Raw genomic sequence first — 19832 nt, 5'->3', positions numbered from 1 at the left:
GATTAAATAAATAACACAAAAACGTTATACGTGTCCATTTATTTATTGAGAAAAATGATCCAATATTACACGTATTTGTTGGAAAAAGTATGTGAACCTCTGGAGTAATGCCTTCTGCAAAAGTTGTTTGGAGTCAGGTTACTGACAGAGCCTGCACTTCTCAAGAAATAGGGCATGTTTATGTGCACCATGCTCTGATCAAAACAACTTTCAGAGGACCTTAGAAGAATAATTCTGGAGATGCACGAAGCTGGCAAAGACTACAAAAGCATTTTGTAGACCTGAGCGTTCATCAGTCCACAGTAAGAAAAATTGTCTACAAATGGAGGAAACTCAGTACTGTTGCTATTCTCCATAGGAGTGGGCATCCTGCAAAGATCACACCAAGAGCACAATGTTCAATGCTGAAGGAGATGAAAAAGAATGCAAAGGTAACAGCAAAAGACCTGCAGAAATCTCTAGAACTTGCTAAAGTCTCCGTTCTTGTGTCCGCTACAAGAAAAACACTGAACAAGAATGGTGTTCATGGAAGTACACCACAGAGTAAAACCACTGCTCTCCAAAAAAAAAATCATTGCTGCATGTCTCAAGTTTGCAAAAGACCACCTGGATGTTCTACAACATCTCTGGGACAATGTTCTGTGGACAAATGAGACAAAAGTTGAACTTTTAGGCAGAAATGTTTGGTGGAAAAAAGGCACTGCACACCAACTCCAAAACCTCATCCCAACTGTGAAGCATGGTGAAAGAAGCATTATGGTTTGGGGCTGCTTTGCTGCCTCAGGGTCTGGACAGCTTGCAGTCATTGAGGGAACGATGAATTCAAAATTGTATCAAGACATTTTACAGGACAATGTCAGGGTAGCAGTCAGTCATCTGAAGCTTAATAGAAGATGGATAATACAACAAGACAAGAGCAAATCAACAACATAATAGCTTACAAAGAAGAAAATTCATGTTTTGACATGGTCCAAGGGGGCCACACCCATTCCTGAAAGCAGAGGCTCATGTTCTTTTTCCAACAAATACATGTAATATTGGATCATTATTTTCAATAGATAAATTAACAAATATAATGTTGTTGTGTTATTTATTTAACTGGCTTCTCTTTATCTAGATTTAGGACTTGCATGAAAATCTGATCACGTTGTAGGTTATATTTATGCAGAAAAAGAAAATTCTACAGGGTTCATAAATTTTCTAGAGCCACTGTATACTAACCATCAACAATTGTCATGTATAAGAAGATAAAGCAATTTGTGGCACTTTTTCTTCATATATAATATCTTTTGTTGTAGGTATATCATATAATTGCAGTTAAAATGACAGATTGGGGTAAGTATATTCAGTATTTATACATATTTCTAATACTCTACTGTATTTAGTATCTCAGTTCATCTTTGAATAGAAATGAGTAACAATGTGCTGAATTACAACAAACAAAAGCAATATTTTCATATAGAAAATCTCAAATCCCTTATTGACACTTCATAATGTTGGTAGGATATCCTTTCCATTTTAACCATTCTGTACATTATATTTTAAAGATGAAAGGGTGGGAGAGTCAGTAGCGTATTTTAAGAATAAACAAGAGTGGACAAAGTTTATAAAAATATATTCTAGTGGCTGTATATGCAGCAACACTAGAATTGACTACAGGTATGTTGTAATATGCATTGATGGCAAGGCTGCAAAAAGGAAGAAAAAATTTGGTAATGAGTGGGTGCCGCTGCATTGTAGCAGAAATTTGTATCATTGCACAGAGTATACAGACTTTATTTCACAGCTTCCTTTTGATTATAAGCAATAGTCAGGTTTATGGATATGATTCCTTGGCATTTTTCAAGATAATTTTGATCATCGACAAACTTGGATATAATACAATTAGTAATTTCAGCTAAATGGTTTCGTGTAGATTGTAAACACAGTGGATTCCAGTTAATTAGGGCACATTGGGACCAGTATGTTTTGACCCAATTAGATGGCTGCCCCAATTAGCCAATGTTTCATGGAAATAGTTAAAAAGGTATCAAAAAAGAAAGTACTGTTTAAGTGAACAACAAGTTATGTATTTAAATAAAATACAGAACAAATTAAAATACTAAATATAGTATCATAAACTATATTAGTTCTTAATAGCTACTGACAAAGGGATTTATCCAGTGTATGCAGCCATGTTCTTTTGATCAACTATGAATGAGCAAAATCAGCGCAAACATCTAGGGCAGATAATACAATTTGCAATGATTGGATCCTCCAAATCTTCAAGTTCATTGTAATATTCCAGATGATTGTCAATAACTTCAAGTTCTCCATTGTCCCTACCTTGTTGAAATGATGAAATTACTTCATTTCACTCCCGACCATATCTGAATACTTCAAACAGCAGTGAGCAAACCAGTTCTGAATTGTCTTACTGCTTATTTCTCGCCAACTATCAGTGATGAAAATCACTGGTTTTTAAACACAAACACAAACAACTGACACTATTTAGATAATATTCACTCTAAGCACAGTGTAGTGTGTAATGGCCATGCAAGTGCATTAGATTAGATTAGAGTAGATTCAACTTCATTGTCATTGCGCCGAGTACAGATACAAAGCCAATGAAATGCATTCAGCATCTGACCAGAAATGCAAAGAATAGTGTTATTTCCAAAATAACTGCGAATAAAAAAATTTCTACAGCACACAAATATAAAAGTACTGAGACAGTACAATACGGATGCAATACTGCTTAGCGCTGTGATGAGAGGTTCAGCAGTGTCACAGCCTCAGGCAAGAAGCTCTTCCTGTGCCTGCTGATGTGAGAGTGGAGGCTCCTGTAATGCCTACCGGATGGGAGGAGAGTAAAAAGTCCATGGTTAGGATGAGATGCATCCCTGATAATGCTTTTCGCCCTGCAACTAACGCTAGTTCCATAGAAACTGCCTGGCCTGCTGGAGCATTCCAGCATTTTGTACGTGTTGTTTGGATTTCCAACATGTGCAGATTTTGTGTTTCTAGTTAGAAACCGTTCAGCAACAGTTTCCCGCCATTGTTAAGCGGCATACTGTCCCAGATAACCAAAGTGACTCGCAGTTGTGTTCTCGATTAGTTTTTGTTCTTTAAGTGTTGTCCTAAATAAGTGGCTGCCCCGATTAACCGGAATCCACTACAGATCAAAACTGCATTCTCAAGTTACAATCTGCCAACCTGAAAATGGCTTGTTTTCTCCCACTCTGTATTTTCTGTCTGATAACCCATCATTGTCCTTGTTAATATATCACCCTCAATCCCATGAGTCAACCCCTTACCTGGCATCTTATTGAATCCCTTTTGAATACGTCCACCGGTTCCCGTTTCATCAACAAAGCTCCATAGAGACAAGAGCTATTCACTAAAGAGAAAATAAACTTTTGAGAATTTTACATTTTGCCATGAAATAAACATACTGTATTTTATTGAAGCTGGCACGAATCAGTTTTGACTAACAAGCTGTCCTTTCCTTTACAGAAAACTATAGGACTCAGACTAACTATAATGATGCTCTGATACTAAAACTGTTTGCCTTCCATTTTGCTAACAGTTATTCATCTCTATTTTATATTGCTTTTCTTAGAAAGGTAGGTAATAGAATGTAGAATATCTTCGCAAAATCTGGTTTCATTTCTATATTAAGTGTAAACCATGACTTTATTACCATTTATTTATAGAACAATCAGAAGTTTTTTCAGATGATTGGACTACCTGACTTCGAAGATAACTGTGGAGACTTGAACAATTGTGTATCAGAACTTAGCATTCAAGTTCTTATACTCATGATCTTCAAACTATGTCCCAAGTTCTTGACAGATATTTTAATACCGTAAGTTGTTACAGTGCTGAACTTTTGCTATGTCGGATGTACCTACAATGAGAAAACCTGATTACAAAAACTTACATTTTATTCTAATACTTAATCATTTAGCTCAAACCACAGCTGAATAGAAAGAAGATTCTTTAATTAATATGCTACCATAATGTTTGAATGACCTGGAGTACTTCACACCCAATGAGTTTTTTAAGTGCAATCACCTATTAGGCAGTAGAATTTATGCACAATCATCTGGAAGTGGGAATTATATTGGCATTAGTGACTGACAGGAAATGGACAAATTGGCCAGAATACTGGAAAGAATCCCTGTTGTCTTTTTAGAACTTGGACATGTTTTGCATTCAACTAACCATTGAGCAATGCAGCAATAGAACAATGGGACTACAGTACACCCAGCTCTCCGAAATATTTTCATTTGAAAACAACAAGAGAAACTGACTCTCTGGTCTGCATCAATACTATTATGTCCTTCTCCAGACAACCCACACTTGGTTATTTACATCTACCTTTATTGTTCTTAAACAATGGTCTGCTGAAATGATTCACAAGAAAAAGAGAGAGGTGTATAGCAGGTATAGGCAACAAGGAACAAATGAGGTACTTGAAGAGTATAGAGAATGTAAGAAAATACTCAAGAAGGAAATCAGGAAAGCAAAAAGAAAACATGAGGTTGGTTTGGCAGAGAATGTGAAAGTAAACCCGAAGCGTTTCTACAAGTACATTAAGAGTAAAAGAATAGTAAGTGACAAAATTGGTCCCCTAGAGTTTCAAAGTGGTCGTCTATGTGTGGAGCCTCACGAGATGGGGGAGATCTTAAACAATTTTTTTGCAACAGTATTTACTCAGGAAAAGGGTGAAAGGAGAAAGATTTAGGGGGAACATTAGGGGGAACTTCTTCACTCAGAGGGTGGTGGGAGTGTGGAACAAACTGCCATCTTACGTGGTAAATGTAGGTTCACTCTTAAGTTTTAAGAATAAGTTGGATAGGTACATGGATGGGAGAGGTCTGGAGGGTTATGGACTGGATGCAGGTCAATGGGACTAGCGGAATAATGTTTCAGCACAGACTAGAAGGGCTGAGTGGTCTGATTTCTGTGCTGTAGTGTTCTATGTTCAAAGTTCTATTAAACTGTTAAATATGTTTTCAATATAACTTCATGCTTTTTTAATAATCTCATCTAATCACCATTGATCCATTTGGAAACATACTTTACATGACTGCCTTAAGTTGGAATACTTTCAGTGCCATCTTAGTAGCTGAAGTAATCAGAATGCACTAGCTTATTTTTGTTGTCCTAGTAGAACCATAGATTCTTCATTCCAACAGGGAGAAATAGACATGCTTATCTTTCAACCCTTCAGTACTGTTATTGTATAGAAGTAAGAAGAATTTAGGACTCACGGTCAAAATCGGATAAACCACAAACAAAATATGCAATTTATTGTGCTAATAGATTATTTACCTTACAGATGGATGAAGAAATTGAAAAACAAAATCAAGCGAAATAAAGGCCTCTCTTTACCACCACAAAAGCAGATGACACTTTCGTCTGTGGATGATTATATTATTAAAGAATATCTGAAACCAGATCTTGGTGATTTCACGTTGGGGGAATACACAGAAAAGGTCATACAGTATGGTTACCAAATGGTAGGACTAATCATATTACTAAACAAATTAGAATAAATGATGTTGAAGAAGCAGGTTAGACAAATGAAACCTTGCAAACATTTGATTTTGAGATTATAGAGTGACTTTTTTGTCCACGTTTGTCTTTTCTTTCATTTTTATTTCTTAACAGTTACTTTGGTTTTTTTTTTAATTCCTCTCTCTTTAAATAATTTGGGAACCTGAACATTATTGTTCTCGAGTTTACTGATAGTGATTTTACTACACCATCTGTATTCAACTAACAATTGAGAATCAATCCAAAACCACCATTGTGGGAAGGGCTGAAACTCAAAGGAAAAACATAACAAGCATTTAAGAGCACATGAAAGGCATCCTGGGGGACTAATTTAAAATGTTTGAGGGTATACCTTACTCTGTACTTTGTTAAAGCCATGACTCTGAGAGGTCCAAATTGCACTTGCTGAAGGGTAGAATGGCATTAAAAGGTATTTTGAACAATGTATAGATAAAAGCTATAATATAAGACATAGAACACCCTCAGCATACTGTCAAACCAAAGTATTAAAGCGCAGGTGAGGGGATTCACCTCACCATCACTTTGTCATTTTAGTTTGTCAAACAGCTGTGATAAGGAAAATATTTTATACAGTAAAATGATGTCCTATTTAGTTAGTGGAAAAAAATGAGGCCTCAAATAAAAGTCCTATCAACTGATATAACTTGCCTTCTTTAATCTCCTGATTAAAACTTCCATATAAAGAGATGATACTTATATTTGAAAGGTGTGATGATTTAGTATAACGTTGCCAAATACCTTGGTGTTGAACTTATTCTCATTGAGTTAATTTTATAAATAAAATTCATGGTAGTGAAATATTTGAAAACGGTTCATGTAAGAAAAAAATTGGTTTGAAAGTGAACAGACTGAGTTAGGGGAAAATATTTCCTTAAGCCTACTAAAACATGTGTAATTTGAATAATATTAATACTTGTCATTAAATTCAGTTTTAAGTGTTAATTATTTTATCATGGTAAATCATTCATTAAACTCCAATTTTCTTTTCAGCTTTTTTCCATCTCATTCCCTCTGGCACCACTTCTTTTCTTTATTACCATTTTATTTGACATACATGTGGATGCCAAGCGGCTGCTATGGATGTACAAACGACCAGTCGCTTTCATGGCTCAAGATATTGGTAAGATATTTAAAGAACACTTGAATTTGATGCCACTAATAATGAATAATTGGTTTTACTGCATTGCTCAAAAGTAATCAAGTCATGAGATAGATAACGTCATGGAAGGACTCAGAGCACTGTTACTCTCATTTGAAATCTACATTCTCTACTCTCATCCTTAATCATCTTTTCCATTTCTTAATGCAATCCAGATTAATTAGCACAAAGTTAGATCACTTACCATGATCTTCACTCAGGTCCATACTGCATTACTAGAGTACAATCAACTTTATACCAAAAGCAACATATGAACTTTCTGTATTTTTCAATTATACAGGACTAAGAAATCAAATTAAATATTTTGGAAGTTTGTAGCTTTAAGACAGGGACTGATAAATGGTAAGTATTAATCACACTGCAACAACGCTAGGCAATGGCCATCTCCAACACAAGAGAATGTCTGCTCTTGACAATCACTGAGTAATCACCACCAACATTTGAGGAGTAGTTGACCAGAAACTCTCTTGGATTGATATTCTGTGGCCAGTGACTTACCTCCTGGCACCCACTGTTACCTGACCCCCATCTAAAACATTAATTCCCTCTGCCACCAGCACCTCCACTTCTGCTGTGTACACCTATTTATAAAATGCACTGCAACTGGTTGTCAAGGCAGCTCTCATAACTCCTCCTAAATAAGTGACATCTACCAGCAAGGAGCAGCAGGTGAATAAAACACCACCATGGGCAGATTTCAATCCAACAGACTCAGAAAAGCATTTCCAAGCTTTCGTTATTGTGGTTCTAAATCTTGGAGTTTCCTACTCAATGGCACTGTGGGGGTAATCAAGCTAGAAAGACTGAAGCAATTCCAGAAGGCTGGTCATACATCAGCTCCATGACAATTAATGGTGGTCAATAAATGCCAGCCTTGACAGTGAAGCCCAGTTCCCAGAAAAGGAATAAATAAGCAAACTTAGTAATAATGCTTATTGAGGGTTAAGTTTGCAGCCAAGAGAATGACTACCAATGCCACGGCTCCAGAGAGTAATCTCCTGCTTCAGGGAGAGTAACCGTCCCTGAGCCAACATCCAGGAAAGACCTTCTGCCCCATGGCTCTAGCAGGGAGCATTACTTCCTATTCCAAGGTTCCAGCAGAGGGTTCCAGCCAAGGGTAGTGAACACTTTCCTCTGGGTTCTGTCCAGGAAAAATGCAAACCACCCCAGGGCTCAAGACAGGAATGTGACCACTTGTGCCCAACATCCATACATCCTGGCCAAAACTCCACCTGGGGGAGACACCTCCAGATTCTTGGAGCTCGAGCCGGATGAGCAAACATTAACTGGGAGAACATTTTGCAGGGGTAATCAAACATCAAATCTGAAGTTGGTATGAATGTTGGTGGCTGAAGGAGGAGTGGGATGAGAGTTGGGGTTGTGGTGTTTGTGGAGCAGATCGTTTGCAAACTGCAAATACAACTGCACGTAATCAATAGTTGATTATTTTATTGAACCCAACATTCAATGTAGAAAATCTAATGTACTTGGATTTTCCTGCATATATACATTCATTCCAAGCAGTAATTCTTATTAACTGTAAGTAATGAAATACTTCAATGGAATGTCTTAATGATATATGAACAGGCTGTAGAATTCCATGGAAAGTCTATACCAATGAGCCAGAAACTGAATTTCTTATACTGTCAATCTACACTGTTATAAATCGGTAGTATTTTATATGTTTTTCTGTAGATGTTTTATTGACTGTTCTTATCACAATTGTACGATATACTGTATAATGGCATTAGTATAAGTAATATAAAAATATAAAATTTCATTTTATTCAGGTCATTGGCTGACTGTTTTAGATCTTATAAACGGAGTGGCAATAGTGACCAATGCCTGCCTGATTGCTTTCAACACAGAATATGGGAGGGAGAGACCCTTCTATGAACAACTTATCATTCTAATAGTTATTGAGGTACATTATTGCTCTTAATAAATCACACTTTAAATAATTACTACAGAAACTCTTTATTTTAATGAGTTATTGATATGGTTTTGGTAGTTCTTGGTAATTACATAAGATGAGACTTGTTTACGGGGGGTGGGGATGTACAGGCTGCCTTGTGGATATTGGGGGGAATGGGCAAAGAAGTGGCAGGTGGAATATAATGTAAGCAGATGCGTGGTGATTCACTTTGGCCCAAGGAATAGAGGCGTGGAGTATTTTCTAAATGGGGAGAAAGTTCAAAAGTCAGAAGTGCAGAGGTTCTTGGGAGTCCTTGTGCAGGATTCCCTACAGGATAACTTGCAAGTCTGAATCGGTGCTAAGGAAGGCAAATGCAATGTTACTTCTTATTTTGAGAGGACTAGAATATAAAAGCAAGGATGTAATGCTAGGCTTGATAAGCCACTGATCAGACTGCACCTGGAGTATTGTGAGCAGTTTTGGGCCCCTTATCTAGGAAAAGATAAGACCTTAAGATACAGGAGCAGAATTAGGCCATTTGGCCCATTAAGTCTGCTCCACCATTTCATCATGGCTGATCCAATTTTTTTCTCAGCTCCAGTCTTCTGCCTTCATATCTCTTCATGCCCTGACCAATCAAGAATCTATCAACTTCTGCCTTAAATATACATAATGACTTGGCCTCCACATATGCCTGTGGCAAAGAATTGCACAGACTCATTACTCACTAGCTAAATAAATTCCTTCTCATCTCTGTTTTAATAGGGTGCCCCTCTTTTTTGAGGCTGTGTCCTCTGTTCTTAGACTCTCCCACCATAGGAAACATTCTCTCCACATCCACTCTATCAAGGCCTTTCACTATCCGATAGGTTTCACTGAGGTTACCCCTCATTCTTCTGAATTCTAATGAACAGAGCCCAGAGCCATCAAATGCTCTTCATGTGACAAACTATTCAATCCTGGAATCATTTTCGTGAACCTCCTTTGAACCCTCTCTAGTTCCAGCACACCCCTTCTAAGATAAGGGGCCAAAACTCCTCACAATACTCCAAATGAGGTCTCACCAGTGCTTTATAATCTCTCAACATTGCATCCTTGCTTTTATATTCTAATCCTCTTGAAATGAATGCTAACATTACATTACATTGCTTCCTCACTACAGAATCAACCTGCAAATTAATCTTTAAGGAATCCTGCACAAGGACTCCTTAGTCCCTTTGCACCTCAGGGTTTTGTATTTTCCCTCCATTTAGAAATTAGTCAAGCCTTTCATTTCTTTGACCAAAGTGCATGACCATACACTTCCCGACACCATATTCCATCTGTCATTTATTCGCTCATTCTCCTAACCTGTCTAAGCCCTTCTGTAGCCTCTTTACTTCCTCAAAATTATTTGTCCCTCCACCTATCTTCATATCGCCTGTAAACTTAGCAGCAAAGCCGTCAATTCCATCATCCAAATCATTGACATATAACATAAAAAGAATTGGTCCCAACACAGACCACTGTGGAACATGACTAGTCACCGGCAGCCTACCAGAAAAGGCTCCCTTTATTCCCACTCTTTGCCTCCTGCCTATCAGCCACTGCTTTATCCATGCTCAAATCTTTCCTGTAATACACAGACTCGTAGCTTGTTGAGCAGCCTCATGGGTGGCACCTTGTCAAAGGCCTTCTGAAAGTCCAAGTACACAACATCAACTGATTCTCCTTTGTCTATCCTACTTGTAATTACTTCAAAGATTTCCAACAGGTTTGTCAGGCAAGATTTTCCCTTGAGAAAGTATGCTGACTGTGGCCATTTTTATCATGAGCTTCCAAGTTCCTCAAAACCACATCCCTAACAATCGACTCCAACATCTTTTCAACCACTGAGGTCAGACTAACTGGCCTATAGTTTTCCATCTCCTGCCTCACTCCCTTCTTGAAGAGTGGAGTGACATCTACAATTTTTCAGTCTTCTGGAACCATTCCAAAATCTAATGATTCTTGAAAGATTATTACTGATGCCTCCACAATCTCTCAGCCACCTCTTTTAGAACCCTGGGGTGTACTCCATCTGGTCCAGGTGACTTATTTACCTTCAGACCTTTCAGTTTCCCAAGACCATCTCTCTAGTTGTGGTAAATTCATGACTCCTGACACCTGGAACTTCCAGCATACTGCTAGTGTCTTCCACAGTGAAGAATAAAGCAAAATACTTATTCAGTTCATCAACCATTTCATTGACCCCATTACTATCTCTCCAGCACATTTTGCAGTGGTCCGATATCAACACTCACCTCTCTTTTACATTTATATATCTGAAGAAACTTTTGGTATCCTCTTTAATATTATTTTCTAGCTTACTTTTGTACTTCCATCTTTACCATCTTAATGACTTTTTATTCGCCTTCTACTGGTTTTTAAAAGCTTCCCAATCCTTGAACTTCCCACTCATTTTTGCTCTATTATTTGCTATCTCTTTGGCTTTTATGTTGGCTTTGACTTCTCTTGTTAGCCATGGTTGTATCATCTTGAGTTTAGAATACTTCTTACTCTTTGGAATGTATATATCCTATGCCTTCCAAATTTCTTCCTGCAGAAAACATGTTCCTGATGTTGGGGAGTCCAGAACCAGAAGCCACAGTTTAAGAATAAGGGGTAGGCCATTTAGAACGGAGTTGAGGAAAAACTTTTTCACACAGAGAGTTGTGGATCTGTGAAATGCTCTGCCTCAGAGGGCAGTGGAGGCCAATTCTCTGGATTCTTTCAAAAAAGAGTTAGATAGAGCTCTTAAAGATAGTGGAGTGGAGGGATATGGGGAGAAGGCAGGAATGGGGTACTGATTGTGGAAGATCAGCCATGATCACAGTGAATGGCAGTGCTGGCTCGAAGGGCTGAATGGCCTACTCCTGCACCTATTGTCTATTGTCTATTGACTATTGTCTATTGTCTATTGCTGCTCTGCCATCATTCCTGCCAGTGTTCTTTTTCCAATCAACTCTGGACACCTCCTCTTTCAAGCCTCTGTAATTCCCTTTACTCCACTGTAATACTGATACATCTTACTTTAGCTTCTCCTTCTCAAACTTTGGAGTGAGTTCAATCATATTATGATCACCTTCCCCTAAGGGTTCTTTTACCTTAAGCTCTCGATCAATTCCAGATCATTGCACAACACCCAATCCAGAATAGCTGATCCCCTAGTGGGCTCAACAATGAGATGCTCTAAAAAGCCCTCTCATTGGCATTCTAGAAATTGCACCTCCTGGAATCCAGCACCAACCTAATTTTCCCAATCTACTGGCATATTGAAGACCCCATAACTATTGTAACATTGCCCTTTTGGCATGCATTTTATATCTCCAGTTGTAATTTGGAGGCCACATCCTCATTTGAGGCTCTTTTTACCCTTGCAGTTTCTTAGCTCTATCCACAATGATTCAACACCTTCCAACCCTATGTCACCTCTTTCTAACGATTTGATTTCATTTTTTACTGCCCACTCTGCCTTCCTGCCTTTCCTTTCAATACAATTGGACATTAAGCTCCCAGCTATAGTCTTCTTTCTGCCATGATTCAGTGATGCCTTCAACATCATACGTGCCAATCTATAAACATGCTGCAAGTTCATCTACCTTATTCTGTATAATGCCTGCATTCAGGTACAACACCTTCAGTTCTATATTTACCCTTTTTGATTTGTTTTACATTGCAACTTATCCCGTTGACAGCAATTTTGCCCTATCAGCAGCCTCTCCTCACTACATATTGCCTCTATTTGTAAACCAGCAGCCTCATTTTTATCACTATTATCTGCCTTTCCTATGCTACTTCTTGCATTGAAATATATGAAGCTCGGGACACTAGTCACACCATGCTCAACCTTTGGATTCCTAACTTTGCCCGAGGTCTTACCAACATCTGCCTCAACAATCTCTTCACTACCTGTTCTGGCATTCTGGTTCCCATTCCCCTGCAACTCTAAACTCCACCATGCAGCATTAACAAATCATCCTGCTAGGATATTGGTCCTCTCTAGTTCAGATGCAAGCCGTCTCTTCTGTACAGGTCCAACCTTCCCTGCCCTCCCTCCTACACCAACTCCTTAGCCACGTATTAAACTGTATAATCTTCCTAGTTCTGGCCTCACTAGCACGTGGCACATGTAGCAATCCTGAGATCACAACCCTGGAGGTCCTGCCCTTTAACTTAACTCCTAACTCCCTGAACTCCCTACGCAGAACCTCGTCACTCATCCTACCATGTCGTTGGTGCCTACATGGACCATGACTTCTGGCTATTCATCCTCCCACTTAAGAATGCTGAGGATTCAATCCGAGATATCCCAGACCCTGGCACCCAGGAGGCAACATACCATCTGGAAATCTTGTTCTCGCCTGCAGAACCTCCTATCCGTTCTCCTAACGAACGAATCCCCCATCACCACAGCGTGCCTCCTCTCCTCCCTTCTCTCTAGAGGGTGGTGAATCTGTGGACCTCATTGCCACAGAAGGCACTGCAGACCAAGTCATTGGGTATATTTAAGGCACAGGTTGATACCTTCTTGATTAATCAGGGTGTCAAAGCTTATGGGTAGAAGACAGGAGAATGGGGTTGAAAGTGATGATGGATCAGCCATGACGGAGTCTCGAAGCAGACACAATGGGCCAAATGGCCTAATTCTGCTCCTTGCCCTTTGGTCTTAACCTTAGGTCTCAACATATGTTTGCACTGGTAAGCAAAAATGAATATGCCTTCCCATAGGAAAAGTTACATGATTTTGGACTGAATTTGAGGTGCTTAAAAAAATCATTGTTAAAAATCTCATGGACAGGAATCCAGTCCATTGGACTTTTCAAACACAAGGGATTCTGCCGATGCAGGAAATCTAAAATCTAAAGCAGCACACACAAAATGCTGGAGGAGCTCAGCTAAGAAGGTGTGAGGCAGGAAGGGGAAGGAGGACAAGCTAGAAGGTGATAGGTGAAACCAGGTGGGTGGGGGAAGGGGGCGAAGTAAGAAGCTGGGAAGTGATAGGTAGAAAAGACAAAAAGCTGCAGAAGGAGGTGGGAAAGGAGAGTGAACCACAGGAGAAAATGAAGGAGGAGGGGCACCAGGGGAAGGTGATAAGCAGGCGAGGAGAAGAGGTAAGAAGCCTGAGTGGGAATTGAAGAAGAGGGAAGGGAAAGGGGGAAAACTATTGGAAATTGGAGAAATTGATGTTCATGCCATCAGGTTGGAGGCTACCTAGATGGAATTTGAGGTTTTGCTCCTCCTACCTGAGGGTGACCTCATCACGGTGGAGAGGAACCAATGGACCGACATATTAGAATAGGAATGGGGTAGGAATTTAAATGGTTGGCCACCAGAAAATCCCATTTTTCTGTGGAAGGAGCAGGTGTGCTCCACAAAGCAGTCCCCCAATCTACATCAGGTCTCACCTCCAGATGCTGCTTCTCTATATTGATGAGGAAGCTACCCAGGAAGTTAAATGTTGAACTGACTTCCACCTTGTCTTTCTGTCGTATCTTCATGGGAACTCATTTCTACCCTGCAAGGGAATCTATTGCCGAGGTGTTGTTACGTATCTGTGAGAAAGTGAAGGATACACAGCAATAAACATTTTCAGCTCTTTTCAATCTCAGTCCCTCTGGCACCATTTTGTTCCTTTATTATCATTTTATTTGACAAACATGTGGACACCAAACAGTTGTTATGAATGTACAAACAGCCAGTTGCTTTCATGGCTCAAGATATTGATGAGATATTTTACATGTGATATAAAGAAATCTACAAATTTGATCCTTCTGTCTTTATAATGTACATCTAGACTTGATAGTTACAATGCCCTACCACACTCGAACTGCCTGTAATTTATTGTGTATTGAGCTGGTTTTAATCCTTCATTTGCTGAGTTAAGTTGGCTCTGTCTTCTGTGGCCATGCCAAATGTTTCCAGATTATCTCCTTGGGGTTAACCTGGTCATGGCCTTTCTTTTCCCTGTGGGCTCACTCCCTTCCAAACCTGAAGGTCTCACCAGTGTTGCTCATCTCTCCACTTCCCAGTTGTTGGCCATATATTCAGTTGTCTGGGCACCACGTTCTGGATTTGTCTGCCTAAACCACTGCTATACCTCTCATTTATGTAACTCATTAAATTCCATTTCTTTGGTCAACCTTGCTTCCATCTTGTTTCATCTTTGTCCATATTTGAGTAAACCCAGTGCAAACATAACTTGGAAGAATTTTCTATACAAAGATGCAATGTGAATGCAGCCTGTTGTGAATTAAAGAAGGAATTATTTTGATTTCTTTTTAGCACTTAGTGTTTGTAGTGAGATTTCTGCTATCAAATATGATACCAGATGTACCACAGCACATACAGCTAGCAATGAGGAGGGTAAGTCTCTATAATGGCAGAATACTTAAATTAAAGTCATGTAAAAAAGTTGTACCATATGATAAAAAAAATCGCAACTTTGTTTTTGAATGCTGTTCCTATAGTAAGTAAGTATAGCAAACAAAAATTAGTCCAGCAGTTGGACTTCACCCTATTCTGATGCCCGAACTTGTGGGCTATAGTGTCCATTCATTTAGTGCATAAAACATGTAAAATTGTCTAAAGATATTTGAAATGGCATTAGGGTGGTTTACAACCAAAACCATGCATTAGGTGGGACCTTGTTCCTGATGGAAGAAGGCTCAGTTGAATAGAGTTTCTGACAATTTGCTGAGCTGAGAAGGAAATTAGCCCTTAAAGGCTAAGCACAACCGAAGTACATTCCTCCTTTACTATTTGCCAAGTTGGAGAGAATGCAGGGGAGAGAAAGCACAGGAACCTGTGGACTAGAGGCAGGAGTAAGCCATTCAGCCCCTCATACCTGCTGTGCCGTAGCTGTGGTTGATTTTATACCTCTGTGCCACTCTCAAGCACTAACCCCATATCCTGTGATTTCTCTCAATATAAAAGCTATCAAGAGATCAATATTCTAAATGCATTCAATGACGGTCCCTCCACAACCCTTTTGAGATTCAGCTCCTTATGTTGATCAGTTCTTCTCAGTCCTAATTGGCCAACTGGTAATTTAAGATTCTGATATCTGGTTTAGACACACTAGCAAAGGAAACATCAACTGTGCACCTACTCTGTCAAGCGCCTCAAGGAAGTTGTATGTTTCAACAAGATCACCACTCATTCTCCAAACCTGGACATAGTTTACTCAGTCTCTTATGATTTATCAAACCTGATTTCCCAAGAAAAGAGAGCAAAAGCAGGTCCCTTAATTTAGTAAAAGAGAACGGGCATTCTCATCTGTGAGACAAACGCTAGGGAGGACATGGAGTTGTGGCAGGGTGGGGGGGCTGGAGCACAACAGCCCCACTAGGGCCAAAAGAACCAGACAGAACTGGCTCCATTTCAGCTGTCCCATCTTGATGTGAGCACCCCCCTCATTCAAGCAAAGCATGAATAAATATAATGTCCTGACAAAACATGTTGTAGTGAATTCGGTTCATGATAATAAAATTGTACAATTATGTGAGTGAATATCCTGACATTCAGATTATTACCTGTAATCTGTATTCCATTTAATTAGGAGAAATATCAAGTGACAACAAAAATGAAAGGTTATCCAAGCAGCCTTCATCGATTCCGATGATTCAAGCAAAACTACAACATCACTGTAAGTTTCATCTGTTCCTCTTTCATCTCTGTTTTTATGTATCTTCTCATCATCTTGTAGATAAACAAATCTAATTCTGCCAGTCTTTGTCATGGATTCTTAAATATATGGGATACAGAAATCAAAAACAACTTCCCCATTTATATAGGGTGGGGTGCAGTGGTCAATATTTGTGTGTGTGTGTGTGTGTGTGTGTGTGTGTGTGTGTGTAAGCTTCATGAATCCATTATTTCCTAGGCTGCATTCCCCAGTCAGGGTAGATGTTCTTAAAGTATCAGCTTTCATTAGGATGTAACCTTTCAAAGCAGGTGTGGATAAGCTTTAGCCTTGCCCTGTGGTGGAAGATGAGGAGATATCATGGTGTCTGAGATCAGCACCCAGGAGAATTATCAAATGGAGGTACTTAGCTCAAATCATCTGTAATGTCTGATCCATTACAGATGATTTTCATGGTAAACTTTAGTACCAGGGTTTGAATAAGTTTGAATTCTTTAATTTGCATGCAAACAGATTTTGTCTTCTGGTTAAGGTCCACATTTTCTGAAGTGCTTAGTTGCCCTTAAATATACAATATTGAGCCTCAGTATAATGAGAGCAATCTTCTCTGAAAAGAAAGAATTTCTGGAGCAAATTGTATTGTTCAGTAAATTAGACCAGCTACTTCTGATTCTATACCACACGTGCCAGTGAGGAATTTCAATGGCAAATGAAGAGGGATCTATCTCAATCTCTAAGCAAAGCTCTTTTAAAGTGTTGCTTGAGAAATTAGGTCACTCACACTGCTTTGAGGTACTTAGGGCCTCAGATACTGCTGGATATCACTGTGCCAAGGCACACAACAATTCCTAGTACACTTTACTGAAGGCAATACATTTTTATGACAAAAGTGTGAAATACCTGAAAGTGGCACAGGCTTTGAAAGTGTTAATATGAGAGATGACACAATGAGAACTGCCATATTGACTTCTGGTCTATCACGGGATGGAAGAACTGATCATGCTGAGGCACTGAGCAATGTACAGATTTCCTTATTTAAAGGCATCCGTTAGTCTTGCGAGACCATGGATCTGCACCTGGAAGGTCTTCACTCTCCAGGACGCAGGCCTGGGCAAGGTTGTATGGAAGACCAGTAGTTGCCCATGCTGCAGGTCTCCCCTCTCCACCACACCAATGTTGTCCAAGGGAAGGGCATTAGGACCCATACAGCTTGGCACCAGTGTTGTCGCAGAGCAATGTGTGGTTAAGTGCCTTGCTCAAGGACACAACACATTCCCTCAGCTGGAGCTCGAACTCACGACCTTCAGGTAGCTAGACCAATGCCTTAACCACTTGGCCACATGCCCACACAGGTTTCCTTAACACTGAATGTAAATCATTGCAATTGTTCCTATACTGCAGATGAAATGTGTGTTACAATTGAGTTTGTGGGAAATGGGGATGGTGATGAAGTTATAAATGCGATTCGCCACTATGTCTCTTCACCCAACTATCCATCACCAAGCCTTCTTTTCCTGATTTTGCTCCAGTTCCTCCTTAGTTCCTGTGGAACTCTTCCTACCCCATATAATGCCTTTATCTTTAGACAGAAAATGCATTTGTTTCTAATCTTTTCCACACTCTAAACCTGAGCAGCAGCCTGTTTCTCATCTCCTATATGTGTGTGCGTATGAATATATATATAATGTGTGTGTGTGTAGTGTGTGTATAATTTCAAAGAGCTAGCGTGTTGTATGTTGTAGAGCATGAATATCTTTACCTGAAGATCGATGCATATTTGAAATTATATGGTCAATTTCCTATGCATTTCTTTTTATATATAGGTTCTGTTTCAAAGGTAGGATCTAAGCACAACTTATTCCTGGAATTCCCAAGAACCACATGTATGGAGGAGACACCACTAAATATCAATAGATTCATGATCAATGTGCTTTGAAATGGTAATTCATTCAGTTAACAATACATTGTCCTTTTCAGTGAAAGATTGTACTCGTAAAGTTATAACACATTGAGTTGATGTTGATGTTGTATGTACAGCTGATGAAAAGAAAGTCACTAGTAAAACAGAGCTGAAACTTAGTCCTTTTATGAAGGGGTTTGCTGTTTACAAAGGCAGTCCTTTTTCACCAACCCACAACCTTTATACAAATTATGGGCAAAATTTTCATTTTGGCATATTGGTACTGGTAAACCTCATTGTAATTAAGATAGTCTTATCTCAAAGTTGTAATACTATATTAGTTATCGTGTTTAACATGCCTATTCAGCAGATTTTTAAAACCTGGGTTTACTTTGTACTGTTAGAAGGAATAAATGGACTGCATAAAGCACAAGAGGTGTGCAATCTGCAATTTAACCTTTTACAGACTGGTAAATCTTTTGGTAAAATGTCATCTTGTAGGGTTGTCCTCCTGGATTCTGGTTATTTGGAACACAGAAGTGTGAATTTTTGCCCCGCTCTGGTAGAATCTCCATATTTGCCCTAAAACATAACAACTTTAGTAAAAGTAGAAATTAAGGTCACCTTTTGTTCAGTGGCATTATACCGTTCATTTTTCTTTATAACTATTTAACTTCATCTTGATTCTGTGCTGTTAGAGATGAAGTGAATTTTGTAGTTTTGGTGTGTCAAAATTTGGGGAACCACTGCTCATAAATATCTACGTGGTCACGATTTGTCTCTTTACAATGTAAAACATTCTCACAAACTGAGGACTTTGCCTGCTTTAGCTTATCGGTAACAACGGAACCCCAGAATTATCTAAACTCATTATCATGATGCAGCTGGGATTAAATATGAGCTGTTTGCAGCATGAAACATTGTGTGACATAGACAAAAGTGGTGATGATATGTTGGAGTTCCAGTAAAAATTTGGTGCCACGGTAACATAATGGTTAGCACGTTGGGGCGCTGGTGTTGAGAGTTCAAATCTGGTGTCATCTGTCAGGATTCTGTTTGTCCTCCCCATGGAACGTGTGGATTTTCTTCGGGTGCTCCTGTTTTCTCCTACACTCCAAATGCATACCAGTTAGTAGGTTAATTGGTCACTGTAAATTGTCCCGTGGTTAGGCTAGGGTTAAGTTGGGGGCTGTTGGGCAGCACAGCCAAAGGGCTGGAAGGGCCCCTTCCGCACTGTATCTCAATAAATAGAATAAATAAATAAAACTCATGTGTGTTCTTTTTCACTCCATGGTACTAAAAGAGCTCAGAAAGCCTTGTTCATAAGGGTCAACGCCAGAGAGCAGATTCATTCATTCTAAAACCAAGAACTCACATCAAATGTCAATAGCTGTCCCTAAATCTTTCTGAATCCACAGTATTTTGCCTTCAATGATTGAAGAGGTGAGATTGCAATGGAACATAATATTGCTATTGTCCCTTGTATCACAATGGTCAATGGACTTTAACACAGAAGAAACCTATAGATGTACCACCATTAAATTCTTAACCAATACTCTCCAAAGTACTCCAAAATAAAGATATTGAAGTTTTCCTTTTTATCTTTTCCATATTACCTTCAAGTACACAT

The 19832-nt window shown here is 39.2% G+C and overlaps 1 protein-coding gene across 1 annotated transcript in view; it reads left to right on the top strand.

The window, feature by feature from the left end:
• LOC140200922 (anoctamin-7-like) overlaps positions 1-19170 on the top strand; it is a 74353-nt gene extending 55183 nt beyond the window's left edge. Inside the window, exons 11-17 of the mRNA XM_072264573.1 lie at positions 1299-1335; positions 3496-3605; positions 3696-3847; positions 5327-5507; positions 6556-6685; positions 8515-8648; positions 19033-19170. Coding sequence (XP_072120674.1) covers positions 1299-1335; positions 3496-3605; positions 3696-3847; positions 5327-5507; positions 6556-6685; positions 8515-8648; positions 19033-19170 — 882 coding nt within the window. The remainder of the gene's footprint in view (positions 1-1298; positions 1336-3495; positions 3606-3695; positions 3848-5326; positions 5508-6555; positions 6686-8514; positions 8649-19032) is intronic.
• Positions 19171-19832: the final 662 nt, after the last annotated feature.

Source organism: Mobula birostris, chromosome 7, assembly GCF_030028105.1.
Source record: "Mobula birostris isolate sMobBir1 chromosome 7, sMobBir1.hap1, whole genome shotgun sequence".
NCBI classification, from domain to species: domain Eukaryota; kingdom Metazoa; phylum Chordata; class Chondrichthyes; order Myliobatiformes; family Myliobatidae; genus Mobula; species Mobula birostris.
The sequence above is the reverse complement of the archived record's forward strand: the minus strand, read 5'-3'. Positions and strand labels throughout refer to the sequence as shown.